The sequence below is a fragment of the Bombina bombina genome, chromosome 2 (genome assembly GCF_027579735.1).
Source record: "Bombina bombina isolate aBomBom1 chromosome 2, aBomBom1.pri, whole genome shotgun sequence".
In the NCBI taxonomy this organism is placed as follows: Eukaryota; Metazoa; Chordata; class Amphibia; order Anura; family Bombinatoridae; genus Bombina; species Bombina bombina.
The window spans coordinates 1,180,848,475-1,180,870,310 of record NC_069500.1 but is presented as its reverse complement, the minus strand read 5'-3'; the positions used below and the strand labels follow the sequence as shown (position 1 = coordinate 1,180,870,310).

Genomic DNA, 21,836 nt, shown 5'->3' with positions numbered 1-21,836 from the left:
CGAGTGACAGATATTAAGGTTTTAATTTACTTACTTTAGTGCTTTAGAATAGTCTTTAGAATAATAATATTCTTCTCCCATTTGAACCACTGAAAATAAAAAGAAAGTTCAATAATTAGCAATTAACAAGTAAAAGTTAGACATTTTAGCACTACTGGAAGTCATTTTTTTAATGAGGTGCAACAAAAGTGTGTGTGAACAAACGCTAGGATTTAATATCACTAACAATAAAGGGCACCTTCATTCATTAGTTTATAATAAAAAAATAAAAAAAAGGTGCCTTTATTTAGCTACAACACTGTTAAGCCTAGTAGCTCTGGTGGCCCACAGCACTGCTCATTTTTTCAACGAGGTGACTTAGCTTAGTCAATAGCCGTGCATGCCTACAGCATAATGCCAATCGGCACACATGGCTATTGGCTAAGAGGAAGAAACGTCACCTCAGAGCTGCTTAGCAAAGAAATAAAGTCACCTTTTCATCAGCCAATAGAATGCGAGCTCAATCCTATTGGCTGATTGCATCAGCCAATAGGATTTTTTCGACCTTAATTCCGATTGGCTGATAGTATTATATCAGCCAATCGGAATCTAAGGGACGCCATCTTGGATGACGTCATTTAAAGGAACATTCATTGTAGAAGAAGCCGTCGATTGAAGATGATGCTCCGCGCCGGATGTCTTGAAGATGGAGCTGCTCCGCGTCGGAAAGATGAAGATAGAAGATGCCGTCTGGGTGAAGACTTCTGCCCGTTTGGAGGACCACTTCTGCCGGCTTTGATGAAGACTTCTCCCGGCTTCGTTGAGGACTTCTTGCCGCTTTGATGAAGACTTCTCCCGGCTTCGTTGAGGATGGATGTCCGATCTTCAAAACTGTAAGTGGATCTTCAGGGGTTAGTGTTAGGATTTTTTAAGGGTGTATTGGCTGGGTTTTATTTTTAGATTAGGGGTTTGGGCTGCAATAGAGCTAAATGCCCTTTTAAGGGCAATGCCCATCCAAATGCCCTTTTCAGGGCAATGGGGAGCTTAGTTTTTTTTAGTTAGGGTTTTATTTGGGGGTTTGGTTGTGTGGGTGGTGGGTTTTACTGTTGGGGTGATTGTTTGTATTTTTTTTTTACAGGTAAAAGATTATTTCTTTGGGGCAATGGCCTGCAAAAGGCCATTTTAAGGGCTATTGGTAGTTTAGTTTAGGCTTTTTTTTATTTTGGGTGGGCTTTTTTATTTTGATAGGGCTATTAGATTAGGTGTAATTAGTTTAAATATTTTGTAATTTGTTTTTTATTTTCTGTAATTTAGTGTTTTTTTTTTTTGTAATTTAGCTAATTGTATTTAATTTAGGGGATTGTATTTAATTTAGGGAATTTATTTAATTGTAGGGTTAGGTTAGGTGTTAGTGTAAGACAAGTTAGGTTTTATTTTACAGGTTAATTTGTATTTATTTTAGCTAGGTAGTTATTAAATAGTTAATAACTATTTAGTAACTATTCTACCTAGTTAAAATAAATACAAACTTGCCTGTAAAATAAAAATAAACCCTAAGCTAGCTACAATGTAACTATTAGTTATATTGTAGCTAGCTTAGGGTTTATTTTACAGGGAAGTATTTAGTTTTAAATAGGAATTATTTAGTTAATAATTGTAGGTTTCCTTTAGATTTATTTTAATTATATTTAAGTTAGGGGGGGTTAGGGTTAGACTTAGGGGTTAATAACTTTAGTATAGTGGCGATGACGTTGGGGGCGGCAGATTAGGGGTTAATAAATGTAGGTAGGTTGTGGCGATGTTAGGGGCGGCAGATTAGGGGTTAATAATATTTAACTAGTGTTTGCGATGCGGGAGTGCAGCGGTTTAGGGGTTAATATGTTTATTATAGTGGTGGCAATGTCCGGAGCGGCATATTAGGGGTTAATAAGTATAATGTAGGTGTCGGCGATGTCGGGCGGCAGATTAGGGGTTAATAAGTGTAAGATTAGGGGTGTTTAGACTCGGGGCTTATGTTAGGGTGTTAGGTGTAAACATAAAATGTGTTTCCCCATAGGAATCAATGGGGCTGCATTACTGAGCTTTACGCTGCTTTTTTGCAGGTGTTAGACTTTTTATCAGCCGGCACTCCTCACTGATGTCTATGGGGAAATCATGCATGAGCATGTACAACCAGCTCACCGCTGACTTAAGCAGCGCTGGTATTGGAGTGCGGTATGGAGTACAATTTTGCTCTACGATCACTTCTTGCCTTTTAACGCCAGGTTTGTACAAACCTGTAATACCAGCGCTGTAGGCAAGTGAGCGGTGACAATAATGTGCAAGTTAGTACCGCACCCCTCATAACGCAAAATTCGTTATCTAGCCGTAAAACTTTTATTGTAAATTTTTTTTTTTTATAAATTAAGTATTTACTTATTGACCTATTATCTTTATAAAACTCAGATTTAAAAAAAAAAATATATATTATTATTATGTATAAGCATCTTTGTAATTAACTTTTGAAGATTTCAATATAACAATGTTGCACTTTTAAGTCAAATAAAATTTCACTGTGTACTGTTTAAGAATTTAAAAATCACGGGTTTATACATTAAAGTATCTTGATAAAGTCAGTGAATGCTGAAATACATAGATATCTAACTTTAAATTCCAGACAGAGCGCAGTCCTGAGAATATTTCATCTACTGAGGAACAAAGGTTTACATTTTCTCTGCAAGTCTCTGGCTCAGATAATTTTAAGCTGTTGAGCTACCACTGAAGAAGTGATGAAGTGGGGACCGAGGTCAAGTAACAAGTCAAGTGAGTGGGGAGTCTAAAATGGTTTGAAATCACTTGACCTGTATAATACTTTGCATTAGTTTTTATTAACTAGCACTTGTTTATTTAAAAGCATGCTAATCTATAATAGGCTTGAAAGCTGTTGGTTCTAACGGTGTTTTTAACTATTTTAACAGAACATTGCTGATGCCTATTACAGCATGCACAGAGACTGACTTCAAACACACACCATGATGTACAAGAATATAGTAAATAGATCAGGAGATCTAAGTATCAGAAAGCCCAAAATGACCTACTTAAGTGACTCTTCATTCGTGGACACTTGTACTTCTTAAACTGAGCCACGGCACTGCTCAGCAGACTAATAATAATATCCTGGAGGGAGATCAAGAGAGAACAAAAAATAAATAAAATTAGAAGATTAGTAAATTGTGGCGACAAAATCATGGTGGGCAGTACCAACCTGGTTAGTGTTTCAATAAAACATTTTTGCCAGTTAATAACAAACACAGATTGACACCATTTTTTACATTCATCAGTGAAAAGTAAGCAATGTTTGCAATCAGAGCTTAGATAGGTGAGATTTGTACCATATACTAAAACTTTAACTCATAATTTCCACACAAAAAAATGTTTTTATTAAAAATAATCCCAAGAGATTTTTTATTCGATAAAGCTGCTCATTGCTTGTGTTGTGTACACATAAACTGCACAAGAAAATACCATTTTTTATTTCAAAACCTAGTCTATTTAATGCTGACATGTTTCATGGAGATTATGAACCCAGTCACTAAAAAGATGATTTCAAGGAAGGTCTCCAGTAAGGAGACCAGGAAGTCATCTAATATACTACAAAAGCTTAGGAAATACATTTAAAGTGACAGTTTACTCAAAAAATTGTCTCCCCTTTAATATGTTCCCAAAATGCCACTTTACCTGCCGGAGTGTATTAAATTGTTTAAAAGTATTTCCATTACCCTTATATTGGCGTTTGAAATAGTTAATTTAGCCTGTGGTATCCCCACCTATCCTGAAGTTTTTGGCCAAGATGTGTACTGTAAACACAGCCAGTAGAAGAAATTACATTCGCAGTGGGTTATAGAAGAGATAAGGTAATAAAATGTTAATTTTCCATTGTTCTCTCCAAGTATTGGTGATTGGTTTATGGACAGATATAAGATAAAGAAGCATGTATATGTACACAATGTGATAAAGTAATGAGATCTGATTATACCTACAAGCTCAACCCATTTTATAAGGCTGTGGCTTCAAAACACAAAATCAGCTAATTCATATACACAAATAAACCTTAAAAAACGATTCTCATACATTTTATACTCTGCAGCTGGTAAAAAAAAAAAAGCATTGGAAATACATTAAGGGAAAACTATTTTATAGTACACTGTCCCTTTAAGGTGAGGTGTTTTGAAACAGTTTACAGCTGAAGGGTTCAATGCAAGTTCCATTAAAAAAAATCTAAACCTTGGAATAAGAGGATATTTGTAATATCTGGAAAAGGGTTGAGCGCAGTTACGACAATGTCATAAGATAAAGATGAACTAAAAACACAAACGGCTAGATTACGAGTTTGGCATTAGCTATAAAAAGCAGCGTTAAGGGGTCCCAACGCTGCTTTTTAACGCCCGTTGGTTTGGAAGGTACAGGTGTACCGCTCACTTTTCTTCCGCAACTTTTCCATACCGCAAATCCCCTTACGTCAATTGCGTATCCTATCTTTTTAATGGGATATTGCTAACGCTGGTATTACAAGTCTTGGAAGAAGTGAGCGGTACAGCCTCTACCTCCAAGACTCCTACCGCATATAAAAGTCAGTAGTTAAGAGTTTTTAATGGGCCAACGCCGGAACATAAAGCTCTTAACTAAAGTGCTACAAAGTACACTAACACCCATAAACTACCTATAAACCCTTAAACCGAGGCCCCCCCACATCGCAAACACTATAATGAAATTATTTAACCTACCGACCGGACATCGCCGCCACCTACATTATACCTATGAACCCCTAATATGCTGCCCCTAACATCGCCGACACCTACATTATATTTATTAACCCCTAATCTGCCGCCCCCAACGGCGCCGCCACCTACCTACAAATATTAACCCATAATCTGCTGACCGGACATCGCCGCCACTATAATAAAGTTATTAACCCCTAAACCTAAGTCTAACCCTAACACCTCGTAACTTAAATCTATTTTTAATAAATCTAAATAAAATTGCTATAATTAAATAAATTATTCCTATTTAAAACTAAATACTTACCTGTAAAATAAACCCTAATATAGCTACAATATAACTAATAGTTACATTGTAGCTATTTTAGGATTTATTTTTATTTTACAGGCAACTTTGTATTTATTTTAACTAGGCACAATAGTTATTAAATAGTTATTAACTATTTAATAAATACCTAGATAAAATAAATACAAATTTACCTGTAAAATAAATCCTAACCTAAGTTACAATTACACGTAACACTACTCTATAATTAAATTAAATTACCTAAACTACCTACAATTAAATACAATTAAATAAACTAAATTACAAAAAAAAACAAACACTAAATTACAGAAAATAAAAAAGAAATACAATATTTTAAACTAATTACACCTACTCTAATCCCCCTAATAAAATAAAAAAGCCCCCAAAATAATAAAATTCCCTACCCTACACTAAATTACAAATAGCCCTTAAAAGGGCCTTTTGCAGGGCATTGCCCCAAAGTAATCAGCTCTTTTACCAGCCCTTAAAAGGGCTTTTTGCGGGGCATTGCCCCAAAGTAGTCAGCTCTTTTACCTGTAAAAAAAAATACAATACCCCCCCAACATTAAAACCCACCACCCACATACACCTACTCTAAAACCCACCCAATCCCCCCTTAAAAACACCTAACACTCACCCCCTGAAGATCACCCTACCTTGAGCCGTCTTCACCCAGCCGGGTCGAACTCTTCATCCAATCCGGCAAGAAGAGGTCCTCCAGAGGGTACGAAGTCTTCATCCTATCCGGGCTGAAGAGGACATTCATACCGGAAGAAATCTTCATCCAAGCGGCATCTTCTTTCTTCATCCTTCCGGAGCCGAGCAGCGCCATCTTGAAGACCCCCGACGCGGAACATCCTCCTTGCCCGACGACTAGAGGACGAATGACGGTTCCTTTAAATGACGTCATCCAAGATGGCGTCCCTCGAATTCCGATAGGATTCTATCCAATCAGCCAATCGGATTGACCTCGCATTCTATTGGCTGTTCCGATCAGCCAATAGAATGCAAGGTCAATCCGATTGGCTGATTGGATCAGCCAATCGGATTTTTCCTACCTTAATTCCGATTGGCTGATAGAATCCCATCAGTCAATCGGAATTCGAGGGACGCCATCTTGGATGACGTCATTTAAAGGAACCGTCATTCGTCGTCTAGTCGTCGGGCAATGAGGATGTTCCGCGTCGGAGGTCTTCAAGGTGGTGCCACTACGCTCCGGAAGGATGAAAAAAGAAGATGCCGCTTGGATGAAGAATTCTTCCGGTCTGGATGTTCTCTTCTGCCCGGATAGGATGAAGACTTCGGACCCTCTGGAGGACCTCTTCTTGCCGGATTGGATGAAGAGTTTGGCCCGGCTGGGTGAAGACAGCTCAAGGTAGGGTGATCTTCAGGGGGTTAGTGTTAGGTTTTTTGAAGGGGGGATTGGGTGGGTTTTAGAGTAGGGGTATGTGGGTGGTGGGTTTTAATGTTGGGGGGGGGGGTATTGTATTTTTTTTACAGGTAAAAGAGCTGATTACTTTGGGGCAATGCCCCGCAAAAAGCCTTTTTAAGGGCTGGTAAAAGAGCTGATTACTTTGGGGCAATGCCCCGCAAAAGGCCCTTTTAAGGGCTATTTGTAATTTAGTGTAGGGTAGGGAATTTTATTATTTTGGGGGGCTTTTTTATTTTATTAGGGGGATTAGAGTAGGTGTAATTAGTTTAAAATATTGTAATTTCTTTTTTATTTTCTGTAATTTAGTGTTTGTTTTTTTTCTCGCAATTTAGTTTATTTAATTGTATTTAATTGTAGGTAGTTTAGGTAATTAATTTAATTATAGAGTAGTGTTAGGTGTAATTGTAACTTAGGTTAGGGTTTATTTTACAGGTAAATTTGTATTTATTTTATCTAGGTATTTATGAAATAGTTAATAACTATTTAACAACTATTGTGCCTAGTTAAAATAAATACAAAGTTGCCTGTAAAATAAAAATATATCCTAAAATAACTACAATGTAACTATTAGTTATATTGTAGCTATATTAGGGTTTATTTTACAGGTAAGTATTTAGTTTTAAATAGGAATAATTTATTTAATTATAGTAATTTTATTTAGATTTATTAAAAATAGATTTAATTTAGGGGGGGTGTTAGGGTTAGACTTAGGTTTAGGGGTTAATAACTTTATTATAGTAGCGGTGACGTTGGGTTTGTAAGATTAGGGGTTAATAATTGTAGGTAGGTGTCGGCGACGTTGAGGGGAGGTAGATTTGGGGTTAATAAAATTTAACTAGTGTTTGCGAGGCGGGAGTGCGGCGGTTTAGGGGTTAATACATTTATTATAGTGGCGGCAATGTCCGGTCGGCAGATTAGGGGTTAATAATTGTAGTTAGGTGGCGGCGACAGATCAGGGGTTAATACATATAAATGTAGGTGTCGGAGATGTTGGGGGCCACAGATTAGGGGTTCATAGGTATAATGTAGGTTGGCGGCGGTGTCCGGAGCGGCAGATTAGGGGTTAATAATATAATGCAGGTGGCGAGGATGTTGGAGGCGGCAGATTAGGGGTTAATAAGTGTAAGGTTAGGGGCGTTTAGACTCAGGGTTCATGTTAGGGTGTTAGATGTAGACTTAGAAAGTATTTTCCCATAGGAAACAATGGGGCTGCGTTAGGAGCTGAACGCTGCTTTTTTGCAGGTGTTAGGTTTTTTTTCAGACAGCTCAGCCCCATTGTATCCTATAGGGAAATAGTGCACGAGCACGTTTTGCCAGCTTACCGCTACCGTAAGCAACGCTGGTATTACAGGTAGAAGTGGCGCTAAATTTGCTCAACGCTCACTTTTCTAAAGCTAACGCAGCCATTCAGAAAACTTGTAATACCAGCGTTGTTTAAAGTGAGCGCTGGGAAAAAAAGGCTCGTTAGCAACGCAAGTTTTTACCGAGAAAACTTGTAATCTAGCCGAAACTTTGCCAATGTGTTTCTATGGATTGTTTGCTTAGAATAACTTACAGAGTTATTGACATCCCTCTCTCTCAATTGTAAAGCAAGAATTCCAGCCTTCTCCTTCTCTGGGTCAGAAAGATCAAAGCCTGCATATGATTAAAAGTAAAATATTAGATTTGGGCAGAGTGTAGTAATTAAAACAGTCCTTCACTTAGCTATGAAAATGCATCTAGACAGAGACATTCACAAAAACAGAATTTATGTTTACCTGATAAATTACTTTCTCCAACGGTGTGTCCGGTCCACGGCGTCATCCTTACTTGTGGGATATTCTCTTCCCCAACAGGAAATGGCAAAGAGCCCAGCAAAGCTGGTCACATGATCCCTCCTAGGCTCCGCCTACCCCAGTCATTCGACCGACGTTAAGGAGGAATATTTGCATAGGAGAAACCATATGGTACCGTGGTGACTGTAGTTAAAGAAAATAAATTATCAGACCTGATTAAAAAAACCAGGGCGGGCCGTGGACCGGACACACCGTTGGAGAAAGTAATTTATCAGGTAAACATAAATTCTGTTTTCTCCAACATAGGTGTGTCCGGTCCACGGCGTCATCCTTACTTGTGGGAACCAATACCAAAGCTTTAGGACACGGATGAAGGGAGGGAGCAAATCAGGTCACCTAAATGGAAGGCACCACGGTTTGCAAAACCTTTCTCCCAAAAATAGCCTCAGAAGAAGCAAAAGTATCAAACTTGTAAAATTTGGTAAAAGTGTGCAGTGAAGACCAAGTCGCTGCCCTACATATCTGATCAACAGAAGCCTCGTTCTTGAAGGCCCATGTGGAAGCCACAGCCCTAGTGGAATGAGCTGTGATTCTTTCGGGAGGCTGCCGTCCGGCAGTCTCGTAAGCCAATCTGATGATGCTTTTAATCCAAAAAGAGAGAGAGGTAGAAGTTGCTTTTTGACCTCTCCTTTTACCGGAATAAACAACAAACAAGGAAGATGTTTGTCTAAAATCCTTTGTAGCTTCTAAATAGAATTTTAGAGCGCGAACAACATCCAAATTGTGCAACAAACGTTCCTTCTTTGAAACTGGTTTCGGACACAGAGAAGGTACGATAATCTCCTGGTTAATGTTTTTGTTAGAAACAACTTTTGGAAGAAAACCAGGTTTAGTACGTAAAACCACCTTATCTGCATGGAACACCAGATAAGGAGGAGAACACTGCAGAGCAGATAATTCTGAAACTCTTCTAGCAGAAGAAATTGCAACTAAAAACAAAACTTTCCAAGATAATAACTTAATATCAACGGAATGTAAGGGTTCAAACGGAACCCCCTGAAGAACTGAAAGAACTAAATTGAGACTCCAAGGAGGAGTCAAAGGTTTGTAAACAGGCTTAATTCTAACCAGAGCCTGAACAAAGGCTTGAACATCTGGCACAGCTGCCAGCTTTTTGTGAAGTAACACAGACAAGGCAGAAATCTGTCCCTTCAGGGAACTTGCAGATAATCCTTTTTCCAATCCTTCTTGAAGGAAGGATAGAATCTTAGGAATCTTAACCTTGTCCCAAGGGAATCCTTTAGATTCACACCAACAGATATATTTTTTCCAAATTTTGTGGTAAATCTTTCTAGTTACAGGCTTTCTGGCCTGAACAAGAGTATCGATAACAGAATCTGAGAACCCTCGCTTCGATAAGATCAAGCGTTCAATCTCCAAGCAGTCAGCTGGAGTGAAACCAGGTTCGGATGTTCGAACGGACCCTGAACAAGAAGGTCTCGTCTCAAAGGTAGCTTCCAAGGTGGAGCCGATGACATATTCACCAGATCTGCATACCAAGTCCTGCGTGGCCACGCAGGAGCTATCAAGATCACCGACGCCCTCTCCTGATTGATCCTGGCTACCAGCCTGGGGATGAGAGGAAACGGCGGGAACACATAAGCTAGTTTGAAGGTCCAAGGTGCTACTAGTGCATCCACTAGAGCCGCCTTGGGATCCCTGGATCTGGACCCGTAGCAAGGAACTTTGAAGTTCTGACGAGAGGCCATCAGATCCATGTCTGGAATGCCCCACAGCTGAGTGACTTGGGCAAAGATTTCCGGATGGAGTTCCCACTCCCCCGGATGCAATGTCTGACGACTCAGAAAATCCGCTTCCCAATTTTCCACTCCTGGGATATGGATAGCGGACAGGTGGCAGGAGTGAGACTCCGCCCATAGAATGATTTTGGTCACTTCTTCCATCGCTAGGGAACTCCTTGTTCCCCCCTGATGGTTGATGTACGCAACAGTTGTCATGTTGTCTGATTGAAACCGTATGAACTTGGCCCTCGCTAGCTGAGGCCAAGCCTTGAGAGCATTGAATATCGCTCTCAGTTCCAGAATATTTATCGGTAGAAGAGATTCTTCCCGAGACCAAAGACCCTGAGCTTTCAGGGATCCCCAGACCGCGCCCCAGCCCATCAGACTGGCGTCGGTCGTGACAATGACCCACTCTGGTCTGCGGAATGTCATCCCTTGTGACAGGTTGTCCAGGGACAGCCACCAACGGAGTGAGTCTCTGGTCCTCTGATTTACTTGTATCTTCGGAGACAAGTCTGTATAATCCCCATTCCACTGACTGAGCATGCACAGTTGTAATGGTCTTAGATGAATGCGCGCAAAAGGAACTATGTCCATTGCCGCTACCATCAACCCGATCACTTCCATGCACTGAGCTATGGAAGGAAGAGGAACGGAATGAAGTATCCGACAAGAGTCTAGAAGCTTTGTTTTTCTGGCCTCTGTCAGAAATATCCTCATTTCTAAGGAGTCTATTATTGTTCCCAAGAAGGGAACCCTTGTTGACGGAGATAGAGAACTCTTTTCCACGTTCACTTTCCATCCGTGAGATCTGAGAAAGGCCAGGACTATGTCCGTGTGAGCCTTTGCTTGAGGAAGGGACGACGCTTGAATCAGAATGTCGTCCAAATAAGGTACTACAGCAATGCCCCTTGGTCTTAGCACAGCTAGAAGGGACCCTAGTACCTTTGTGAAAATCCTTGGAGCAGTGGCTAATCCGAAAGGAAGCGCCACGAACTGGTAATGCTTGTCCAGGAATGCGAACCTTAGGAACCGATGATGTTCCTTGTGGATAGGAATATGTAGATACGCATCCTTTAAATCCACAGTGGTCATGAATTGACCTTCCTGGATGGAAGGAAGAATAGTTCGAATGGTTTCCATCTTGAACGATGGAACCTTGAGAAACTTGTTTAAGATCTTGAGATCTAAGATTGGTCTGAACGTTCCCTCTTTTTTGGGAACTATGAACAGATTGGAGTAGAACCCCATCCCTTGTTCTCTTAATGGAACAGGATGAATCACTCCCATTTTTAACAGGTCTTCTACACAATGTAAGAATGCCTGTCTTTTTATGTGGTCTGAAGACAACTGAGACCTGTGGAACCTCCCCCTTGGGGGAAGCCCCTTGAATTCCAGAAGATAACCTTGGGAGACTATTTCTAGCGCCCAAGGATCCAGAACATCTCTTGCCCAAGCCTGAGCGAAGAGAGAGAGTCTGCCCCCCACCAGATCCGGTCCCGGATCGGGGGCCAACATTTCATGCTGTCTTGGTAGCAGTGGCAGGTTTCTTGGCCTGCTTTCCCTTGTTCCAGCCTTGCATTGGTCTCCAAGCTGGCTTGGCTTGAGAAGTATTACCCTCTTGCTTAGAGGACGTAGCACTTTGGGCTGGTCCGTTTCTACGAAAGGGACGAAAATTAGGTTTATTTTTTGCGTTTTCCCCTTGAAAGGAATGTTAAGTAGCTTGTTCTTGGAAGACGCATCAGCCGACCAAGATTTCAACCAAAGCGCTCTGCGCGCCACAATAGCAAACCCAGAATTCTTAGCCGCTAACCTAGCCAATTGCAAAGTGGCGTCTAGGGTAAAAGAATTAGCCAATTTGAGAGCATTGATTCTGTCCATAATCTCCTCATAAGGAGGAGAATCACTATCGACCGCCTTTATCAGCTCATCGAACCAGAAACATGCGGCTGTAGCGACAGGGACAACGCATGAAATTGGTTGTAGAAGGTAACCCTGCTGAACAAACATCTTTTTAAGCAAACCTTCTAATTTTTTATCCATAGGATCTTTGAAAGCACAACTATCCTCTATGGGTATAGTGGTGCGTTTGTTTAAAGTGGAAACCGCTCCCTCGACCTTGGGGACTGTCTGCCATAAGTCCTTTCTGGGGTCGACCATAGGAAACAATTTTTTAAATATGGGGGGAGGGACGAAAGGAATACCGGGCCTTTCCCATTCTTTATTAACAATGTCCGCCACCCGCTTGGGTATAGGAAAAGCTTCTGGGAGCCCCGGCACCTCTAGGAACTTGTCCATTTTACATAGTTTCTCTGGGATGACCAACTTGTCACAATCATCCAGAGTGGATAATACCTCCTTAAGCAGAATGCGGAGATGTTCCAACTTAAATTTAAATGTAATCACATCAGGTTCAGCATGTTGAGAAATGTTCCCTGAATCAGTAATTTCTCCCTCAGACAAAACCTCCCTGGCCCCATCAGACTGGGTTAGGGGCCCTTCAGAAACATTATTATCAGCGTCGTCATGCTCTTCAGTATCTAAAACAGAGCAGTCGCGCTTACGCTGATAAGTGTTCATTTTGGCTAAAATGTTTTTGACAGAATTATCCATTACAGCCGTTAATTGTTGCATAGTAAGGAGTATTGGCGCGCTAGATGTACTAGGGGCCTCCTGAGTGGGCAAGACTCGTGTAGACGAAGGAGGGAATGATGCAGTACCATGCTTACTCCCCTCACTTGAGGAATCATCTTGGGCATCATTGTCATTGTCACATAAATCACATTTATTTAAATGAATAGGAATTCTGGCTTCCCCACATTCAGAACACAGTCTATCTGGTAGTTCAGACATGTTAAACAGGCATAAACTTGATAACAAAGTACAAAAAACGTTTTAAAATAAAACCGTTACTGTCACTTTAAATTTTAAACTGAACACACTTTATTACTGCAATTGCGAAAAAACATGAAGGAATTGTTCAAAATTCACCAAATTTTCACCACAGTGTCTTAAAGCCTTAAAAGTATTGCACACCAAATTTGGAAGCTTTAACCCTTAAAATAACGGAACCGGAGCCGTTTTGAACTTTAACCCCTTTACAGTCCCTGGTATCTGCTTTGCTGAGACCCAACCAAGCCCAAAGGGGAATACGATACCAAATGACGCCTTCAGAAAGTCTTTTCTAAGTTAAACACTAAAAAACTCTAAGCCATCTCCGTGGAGATGTTGCCTGTACAACGGCAAAGAGAATGACTGGGGTAGGCGGAGCCTAGGAGGGATCATGTGACCAGCTTTGCTGGGCTCTTTGCCATTTCCTGTTGGGGAAGAGAATATCCCACAAGTAAGGATGACGCCGTGGACCGGACACACCTATGTTGGAGAAAGTAATGATAAAGATGGGATCACAGAATATCCCTTCTTAAGAGCAAAAGGGGTCCACATAATATATTAGCTACAAATTAAAGGGTTAGAATGGTGAAAATTGAAACATGCATGGGTACATTTAAATTTTAAATAGAGGCATTTCCTTTTAGCAAAAATGCTTGTAGTAAAGTTAGTTTTTAGCGGCATATGCATATAAATATACGCTAACAGTATCTTTATTCTGTTCCTCCATTATTACTACTCTAAACCCCTCTGGCCGCCCCCGGCAAAACTCTTTTTTTCATGAGGTAACGTTTTCACCTCTTAGCCAATAGCCTTGCTAGCCATATGGCACTGAAACACAGCTATTGGCTAAGAAGTGGAAATGTCACCTCATTGAAAAAATAAGTTTTGCCGTTGGCAGCCGGGGGACATAGGGTAGTTTTTGAAACGCTAGGATTTTTCATTACTTTAACATTTAATACTACAGTTACAACTCCAAAGGGGTAAATAAAAGGCCATCCAGTACGCAATACTAACTTAGTATCCCTTGTCGCCATGATCTCTGTCCGTAGAAGTCAAGCACTCCATTAGGGGTCTCAAGTGGATCAGGATTAGGATATGCAACAGAAGGCTAAGTGTTCAGAAAATGTAAGAATTTATTTCAACAACAAAAATCATATATCACCAAACACAGAAGCATTAAATCTCACGCAGGTTCTATAGATCTAAGGATGAATAAGGATGAGGGTAATGGCCATGAAAAAGTTGATCTATAAGAAGCAACAGTTTATCAGCAGACACTTTATTTTTTAGGGTTAGCATCTAATAATGAAAATTACACACATAAACCGGTTTCAAAGAGCTCCCGGTTTATATTTAATGTCTCTTTAAAAATATCCTCTGCTATACTATCCAAAGACACTCATATTGCCACTAGTTCTGCCAGGATCAACCCAGCATTTTGTGCCTCTGAGGTTAATAAACTGAGAATTATTGACTCATTTCGGTAAATCTATTAACTCGATGACCTATAATGTTGTCAGAGACTATATATGCACTATATGCATTATTTTGTCATAGACACACATGGTGGCAAAGCCTTTCTTTGTAAGGAAAAGTTAAATAAAGTGCCAGTTTCCTTACCCATAAGTTACATTTATGTTTCACTGCATTATTTGTAGAATAATGGTCAAAATATCTGGTAAACACCTTAAAAGTATTTCATTGCATTAATAAAACAATGATGTGCAAATTCAGATCAAACTATTTATGTGGGCCACAAAGAACCAACTATAAAGATCTTGATACATGAATAATGAAACACTGATGGCATAAGTTTAATTACAGTCATATATGAGGAATAACCTAAATGTGCTGAGATCAAAAAGATCTTGTTTAAATAAAGTACAACGGAGACAAAAGCCTTTCAAATAGTACAAATACCGATAATTCATAAAAAAGATATTGCAAACGATACAGCTATCAATGGTTCATAAAAGCATATAATTTATCAATAACACATCCAATAAACATAAGGTTAGATCAAAAGGATTTCTAAGGCACAGGAAGTAACGATGGGCAAAAAGTCCAAGATGGGCCAGTACTTAAGTAAAAAATATATTTATTGTAAATAAAAAAAACAAAACAAAAAAAAACTAGTACTTAAATATATCTAGCACTCTTGCCTAAAATCAATTGAAAAAGAAGGTAGCTGGATATGCTTCAGCGACCTCACACTTATAAAGGATCACCAAAAGAAAATAAATGATTTTGTAATAGCACAAACGTAATAATAATACAGAGATTGTTATAAATAAGGATAAATCAGTAAGAAATTAATGCTGCAGATCCCTAAACAAGACTACTTCAGGAATAGTCCCTGTGAAATAGAGGGCTTGTACAGTTGTTCCTGATATGTCCAAAAATAGGAGTACCTCTCCCAAGCTGTGGTCCTCAGGGGTTCAGAGGTCCTAAAGCGGCAGGGCAACATGTGTAGACAAAGATGCTGATGGTCTGTTGCCAAATCTCACTTCATGCAGTTAGGGGCTCCGGAGTCTGTGAGACAAGTGCAGAGTACAAAAAAACCACTAGTTGCTATATAATTGCCTCGCAGTAAAGCAGGCTACGGCCAGTTGTCTAAACGGGGATTACCATGTCAATACATGGTTGGTATAGTGGGATGAACCGCCAATCCAAACCATGCAGAAGCTGGGGAGATTCCAGCACATATACCCAAGAAAGACGCAGAGCATTGGTTTCATTTGCGGTGTTATGACGTGGGCAGTATTGCAGCTGTTTTTGTGAGTTCAAGGACTTGAGAAGAGCACTCGAAATGAAATAAAAAGGGAGTATGCAGACAGTAGCCAATAAACCTGAGTTGGATCAGAGTACTTTTATAGATCCATATATTCATATAAAAAAGAACTCTGATACGACTCATGTTTATTGGATTTTTTATTGATAACTTATATGCTTTTGCAAACCATTTATAGCTGTATCATCTGTAATGTTTTTATAAATAATCTGTATTTGTACTATTTGAAAAGCTTATGTCTCCTTCATTACACTTTATTTAAAGGGGCATGAAATCCAAAAATGTTCTTTCATGACTCAGAGAATACAATGTTTAAAAAGTTTCCAATTTACTTCTATTATCAAATTTGCTTAATTCTCATGTTATTCTTTATTGAAGATATATCTACAGGTAGCATGAACATGTTCGGAGCACTACATGACAGAGGTTGCGCTGCCATCTGATGCTCTTGCTAATGTACAGCATTGTTGCAAGCCTGCTGCAGAAACATGCACACTCCTAAACTTACCTCCTGCTTTTCAAAAAGGATAACAAGAAAAGGAAGAAAATGCGATAATAGAAGTCAATTGGAAACTTGTTTAAAATGGAATGTTCTATCTGAATCATGAAATACATTTTTTGGATTTTAAACCCCTTTGAGCAAGATCTTTTTTGATCTCAGTGCATTTAGGTTATTCTTCATATTGGACCGTTTAATAGATATTATTAAGGGATCTATTTATGCCTATTTATTTTTACTGTGCTTAGTCTCCAGCACTTTTTTTTCTTTTTGTTTATAAGTTCACTTACATCATGGTTGCACAAATGCCCAGCTAGCTGCTTGCGTTCCTGTGCATAGTATGCTGCTTGCTGATAGTAGAAACCAGGATTCTGGGTTTGAATAGCTGTCAGTCCCAGTTTAATAGCTTCATCAAACAAATCGCCAAAAGCTTGGAACCTTTGAAGAAAATATTATTATCAGGTATTTGTAGAGCGCCAACAGATTCCACAGCGCTATAAACATAGTCGGTATACAGGATAACATTTATAGGGGTCAAATGGGTAGAGGGCCCTGCCGAGAGTTGCACTGTTGTAGTTGGCTCTTATGAAGGCAATCTACAAACAGCTGGGCTCATAGGCTTACATTCTAAGGGGTTCAAGGGGAAAGCAATGGAGGTAGGAAAGGGTAGTGTAGGTTGTATGCATCCCTGAATAGTAGAGTTTTTAGGGAGCGATTGAAGCTGTTTAAAACAGGGGAGAGTCTTGTGGAACGAGGCAGGGAGTTCCACAAGATTGGGGCCTGTCTGGAGAAGTCCTGTAAACAGGAATGTGAGGAAGTAACAAGAGAGGAGGAGAGTAGGGGATCGTGAGCAGAGCGAAGGGGACGGAAAGGGAGAGTGTCTGGAGACAAGGTCTGAAATGTAGTGGGGAGCAGTGCAGTTGAGGGCTTTGTATATCAGAGTGAGGATTTTGTGTTTAATCCTGGAGGCAAGAGGAAGCCAGTGAAGGGATTGGCAGAGAGGTGCAGCAGATGAAGAGCGACGTGTAAGGAAGATGAGTCTGGCAGAGGCATTCATTATGGATTGTAAAGGAGCTAGGTAGACCAGAGAGGACGGAGTTGCAGTAGTCGAGGCGGGAAAGGATGAGAGAGTGGATTCAAATCTTAGTTGTGTCTTGTGTAAGGAAATGTCTAATTTTAGAAATGTTTTTAAGGTGGAAGCGGCAGGCTTTAGCCAAGGACTGAATGTGAGGAGTGAAGGAAAGGTCTGAGTCAAGTGTGACCCCAAAACATCGTGCATGCGGAGTAGGGATAATGATGGAATTATCAACAGTTACAGAAAATTGGGGGGTGGAGATTTTGGAAGAAGGGGGAAAAATAAGGAGTTCAGCTTTGGAGAGATTTAGCTTAAGGTAGTGAGAGGACATCAAAGATGAGATATGAGAAAGACAGTTAGTGACACTGGTTAGTAAGGAAGGAGGTAGGTCTGGTGTAGAGAGGTAGATTTGGGTGTCATCGGCATACAAATGGTATTGAAACCCGGGGGACTTTATTAAGGAACCTAATGATGACGTGTAGATTGAAAAGAGAAGGGGACCAAGAACAGAGCCTTGAGGTACTCCAACAGAAAGTGGTAACTGGGCAGAGGATGCTCCGGAGAAGGCTACACTAAAGGTACGGTTAGATAGATAGGAAGAGAACGACGAGAGAGCTGTCGCAGATGCAGAAGGATTGGAGGGTTTGGAGCAAAAGAGGGTGGTCAACAGTGTCAAAGGCTGCAGACAGATCAAGGAGGATAAGCAGAGAGTAGTGGCCTTTGGATTTTGCTGTAAGTAGGTTGTTGGTAAACCTTGACAATTGCTGTCTCTATGGAGTAATGGGGACGAAATCCAGATAACAGTGGGTCAAGAAGAGAGTTTATAGTGTAAGGAAATTGGATAAACATGCACTGCAACTAAATAACAACCTCATAACAAATATGCATTAAACAGCAACTTACAAGACTTGTAAAAATATATAGAATAGCAAAACTTATACAAATAAGTGTATATCTATTATATAGAGATAATGAGGAAGAGAAAAAAAGAGTGAGAAAAAGAACGAAAACAGATAAAAGGATCAGTGGCAGTTTCCTCTTGGGACCAGCAGTACTACTGCAGGGGTTAAACACATAGATTTGCAGCACTGCTGTTGTTTTGTTTGTTGAGGCCTATGAAATTTTGACCTGATGTGTAGAAAATTACTCGACTAGGTCTTATGTTTGTTGTGTTCCTGCATCCAACAAGCAACTCAGAGACCAGTGGATCCTAATACTAATCAATAAACAAGTCCTACAACTAAATGTAGATTCAGCCTGCATTTGTCATTCATAGCATCGTTTTTAGACGAATGCATAAACAGCCTTCAAAGTAATGAATTAAAGCCAATTTTACTGCTTGAAATGCCAGCGGCTAGAATGGTTTCTCCGCTACATGTTTAGGATTCTTTCATCAGTTTATGGTAGTTTTTAAAACATTATCTTCATTTTTTCCCAAAGGTGGTTCACTTTATCACTAATAATCCTCAGATTTCTCATTCTTTTTTTAGACTTATGAAGGTTTTTCTTAGACTTGACCTTAGTAATAGCCCATAATTATTATTAGGAAGATTGTCTTTTCTGGTCTGAGAAATGGGCAAAAGGCTCCAAATCTGGCTCAGTGGATTCACTCTTTTCCCATAACCTGTGATTTTAAAAAATCTCCATTCTTTCTAAGTACAATGAAACTTCAATGAAACCGCTGAGCAAAACAAAATAGTGGTTATTTTTTTCACCAAGTTTTACCAAAAGTTATGGATGTGTTTGTAACTTTTGGATGGAACATATTGAAGACTGCTCTACTTAAAAACGTGCATATGTTTTTCCCCACTTCAGATAGGTTGCTTTGGTACTGACCACAAAAGTCACAAAAATATTACTATGTTTGTGAGTTAAACATACGATGTATTCTTACTGACTAATCAATGTCCTCTCACTTGTAGATCTGAAGACTGAAGGACACCCGGCACACTTTATTGTGGGTGTTTGGACTTTTCCCTTCTCGGGTTCATGTCTGGTGTAAATATTTTTTTCATGACTCTTTAAATATACCCCAGCTTATCCATGCTTGAAGGACAATGTCATAAAGGGGGGGGGGGGGTACATGTAGAAAGAGGAGACCTGAAGATTTCTACCAGTACAAAGAAGGCAAAAGGCAGTATACTCCTATAGTCCTGAATATGTCACTACTGTAAAGAAATCAATTTATTTGAAAGCGCAAGTCTAGCCCTAGCTATGCATATCTAAGCCTTAGCTAATATGCATATTATGTCAGCAGTCACTTGAGAGTCTAATTATTTAGATTCAACAGAGAAATTCTAAACTTTAAAAGGGCCTAGCTTCCCCTTTGTCATCCACAAACAATAGGGTATACAGCAAACCGAGTATTAACAGAGAAATGATCTAGGCTGACATACTGTTTAGACATCCAGGCTGTGTGCTCAAATGACAACTCTGCACTTCCTATTTTCTTCTTACACAAATCAATGTGCTTTCTAAACTGTGCAATGGCATCTAGCGGTGTGTTGTGCTGGAAACAGAGGCGACAAATCTGAAAAGAAGAAGAAATAATTCTGGATGAATTTATAAAAACATTGAGTAACCATTGCACATTTGTCCTAAGAGAAGTATCTTTAGGTTTAGAAGTATCAACTGTTCATCAGAATACATTGTTTATTTAATTGAATGCATGGAACATAAGGGACAATATATTGGCATGACAACAAGAGATGACATGTATAAGAGAACACATGTCCTATATTGAGAACAATAATGCTTGCTCAGCTTTAGCAAAACATTTTATAGATGAGCACAATCAAAGTCTCAAAACCTTTAGATGAAATGCCATCGAACAGATACACAAACCCCCAAGAGGAGGAAATAAACTTAATATCCTAAAGAGACAAGAAGTATATTGGATTTTTAAGCTTAAGACACAAATACCAAAAGGTTACAATTCGGAACACGATATCATCTATTATTGGGAATAAGATAGATAAATAATGTGAAAAGTATCTGGTCTGTTCTCTGAATTAAGTGTTCTGACATATCTGGTAAAGACTTTGGGATTTTAACATCCCTTGGATAAAGTTGTTCCTATAGGGGGGTTTAATTGGATATTAGTTTTAGAATAGTGACTAATGTATGGTTATCTCTTTTTCTATCCTATGTCTAACCCTCACAATAGGTAACATTAAATAAAATTGACATGTAAACAAACTCCATCCTATCTATTATTCTGGGTGGCTACTGAGTAAAATAAATATATTTAAAAAAAAAAAAACATAATTTATGTAAGAACTTACCTGATAAATTCATTTCTTTCATATTAGCAAGAGTCCATGAGCTAGTGACGTATGGGATATACATTCCTACCAGGAGGGGCAAAGTTTCCCAAACCTCAAAATGCCTATAAATACACCCCTCACCACACCCACAAATCAGTTTAACGTATAGCCAAGAAGTGGGGTGATAAGAAAAAAAGTGCGAAAGCATAAAAAATAAGGAATTGGAATAATTGTGCTTTATACAAAAAAATCATAACCACCACAAAAGGGTGGGCCTCATGGACTCTTGCTAATATGAAAGAAATGAATTTATCAGGTAAGTTCTTACATAAATTATGTTTTCTTTCATGTAATTAGCAAGAGTCCATGAGCTAGTGACGTATGGGATAATGACTACCCAAGATGTGGATCTTCCACGCAAGAGTCACTAGAGAGGGAGGGATAAAATAAAGACAGCCAATTCCGCTGAAAATAATCCAGACCCAAAATAAAGTTTAAATCTTATAATGAAAAAAACTGAAATTATAAGCAGAAGAATCAAACTGAAACAGCTGCCTGAAGTACTTTTCTACCAAAAACTGCTTCAGAAGAAGAAAACACATCAAAATGGTAGAATTTAGTAAAAGTATGCAAAGAAGACCAAGTGGCTGCTTTGCAAATCTGATCAACTGAAGCTTCATTCCTATACGCCCAGGAAGTAGAAACTGACCTAGTAGAATGAGCTGTAATCCTTTGAGGCGGAGTTTTACCCGACTCGACATAAGCATGATGAAACAAAGATTTTAACCAAGATGCCAAAGAAATGGCAGAAGCCTTCTGACCTTTCCTAGAACCGGAAAAGATAACAAATAGACTAGAAGTCTTTCGGAAATCCTTAGTAGCTTCAACATAATATTTCAAAGCTCTAACTACATCCAAAGAATGCAACGAGTTTTCCTTAGAATTCTTAGGATTAGGACACAATGAAGGAACCACAATTTCTCTACTAATGTTGTTAGAATTCACAACCTTAGGTAAAAATTTAAAAGAAGTTCGCAACACCGCCTTATCCTGATGAAAAATCAGAAAAGGAGACTCACAAGAAAGAGCAGATAATTCAGAAACTCTTCTAGCAGAAGAGATGGCCAAAAGAAACAAAACTTTCCAAGAAAGTAATTTAATGTCCAGCGAATGCATAGGTTCAAACGGAGGAGCTTGAAGAGCCCCCAGAACCAAATTCAAACTCCAAGGAGGAGAGATTGACTTAATAACAGGTTTTATA

General features: G+C 39.3%; 1 protein-coding gene across 1 annotated transcript in view; it reads right to left on the bottom strand.

The window, feature by feature from the left end:
• TRAPPC11 (trafficking protein particle complex subunit 11) overlaps positions 1-21,836 on the bottom strand; it is a 157,681-nt gene that overhangs the window by 104,798 nt on the left and 31,047 nt on the right. The window contains exons 9-14 of the mRNA XM_053703866.1: positions 19,706-19,839; positions 16,525-16,672; positions 13,959-14,052; positions 8,031-8,110; positions 3,057-3,135; positions 35-89 (exon numbers count right to left, since the gene is read on the bottom strand). Of these exons, the coding sequence (XP_053559841.1) occupies positions 35-89; positions 3,057-3,135; positions 8,031-8,110; positions 13,959-14,052; positions 16,525-16,672; positions 19,706-19,839 (590 nt within the window). The remainder of the gene's footprint in view (positions 1-34; positions 90-3,056; positions 3,136-8,030; positions 8,111-13,958; positions 14,053-16,524; positions 16,673-19,705; positions 19,840-21,836) is intronic.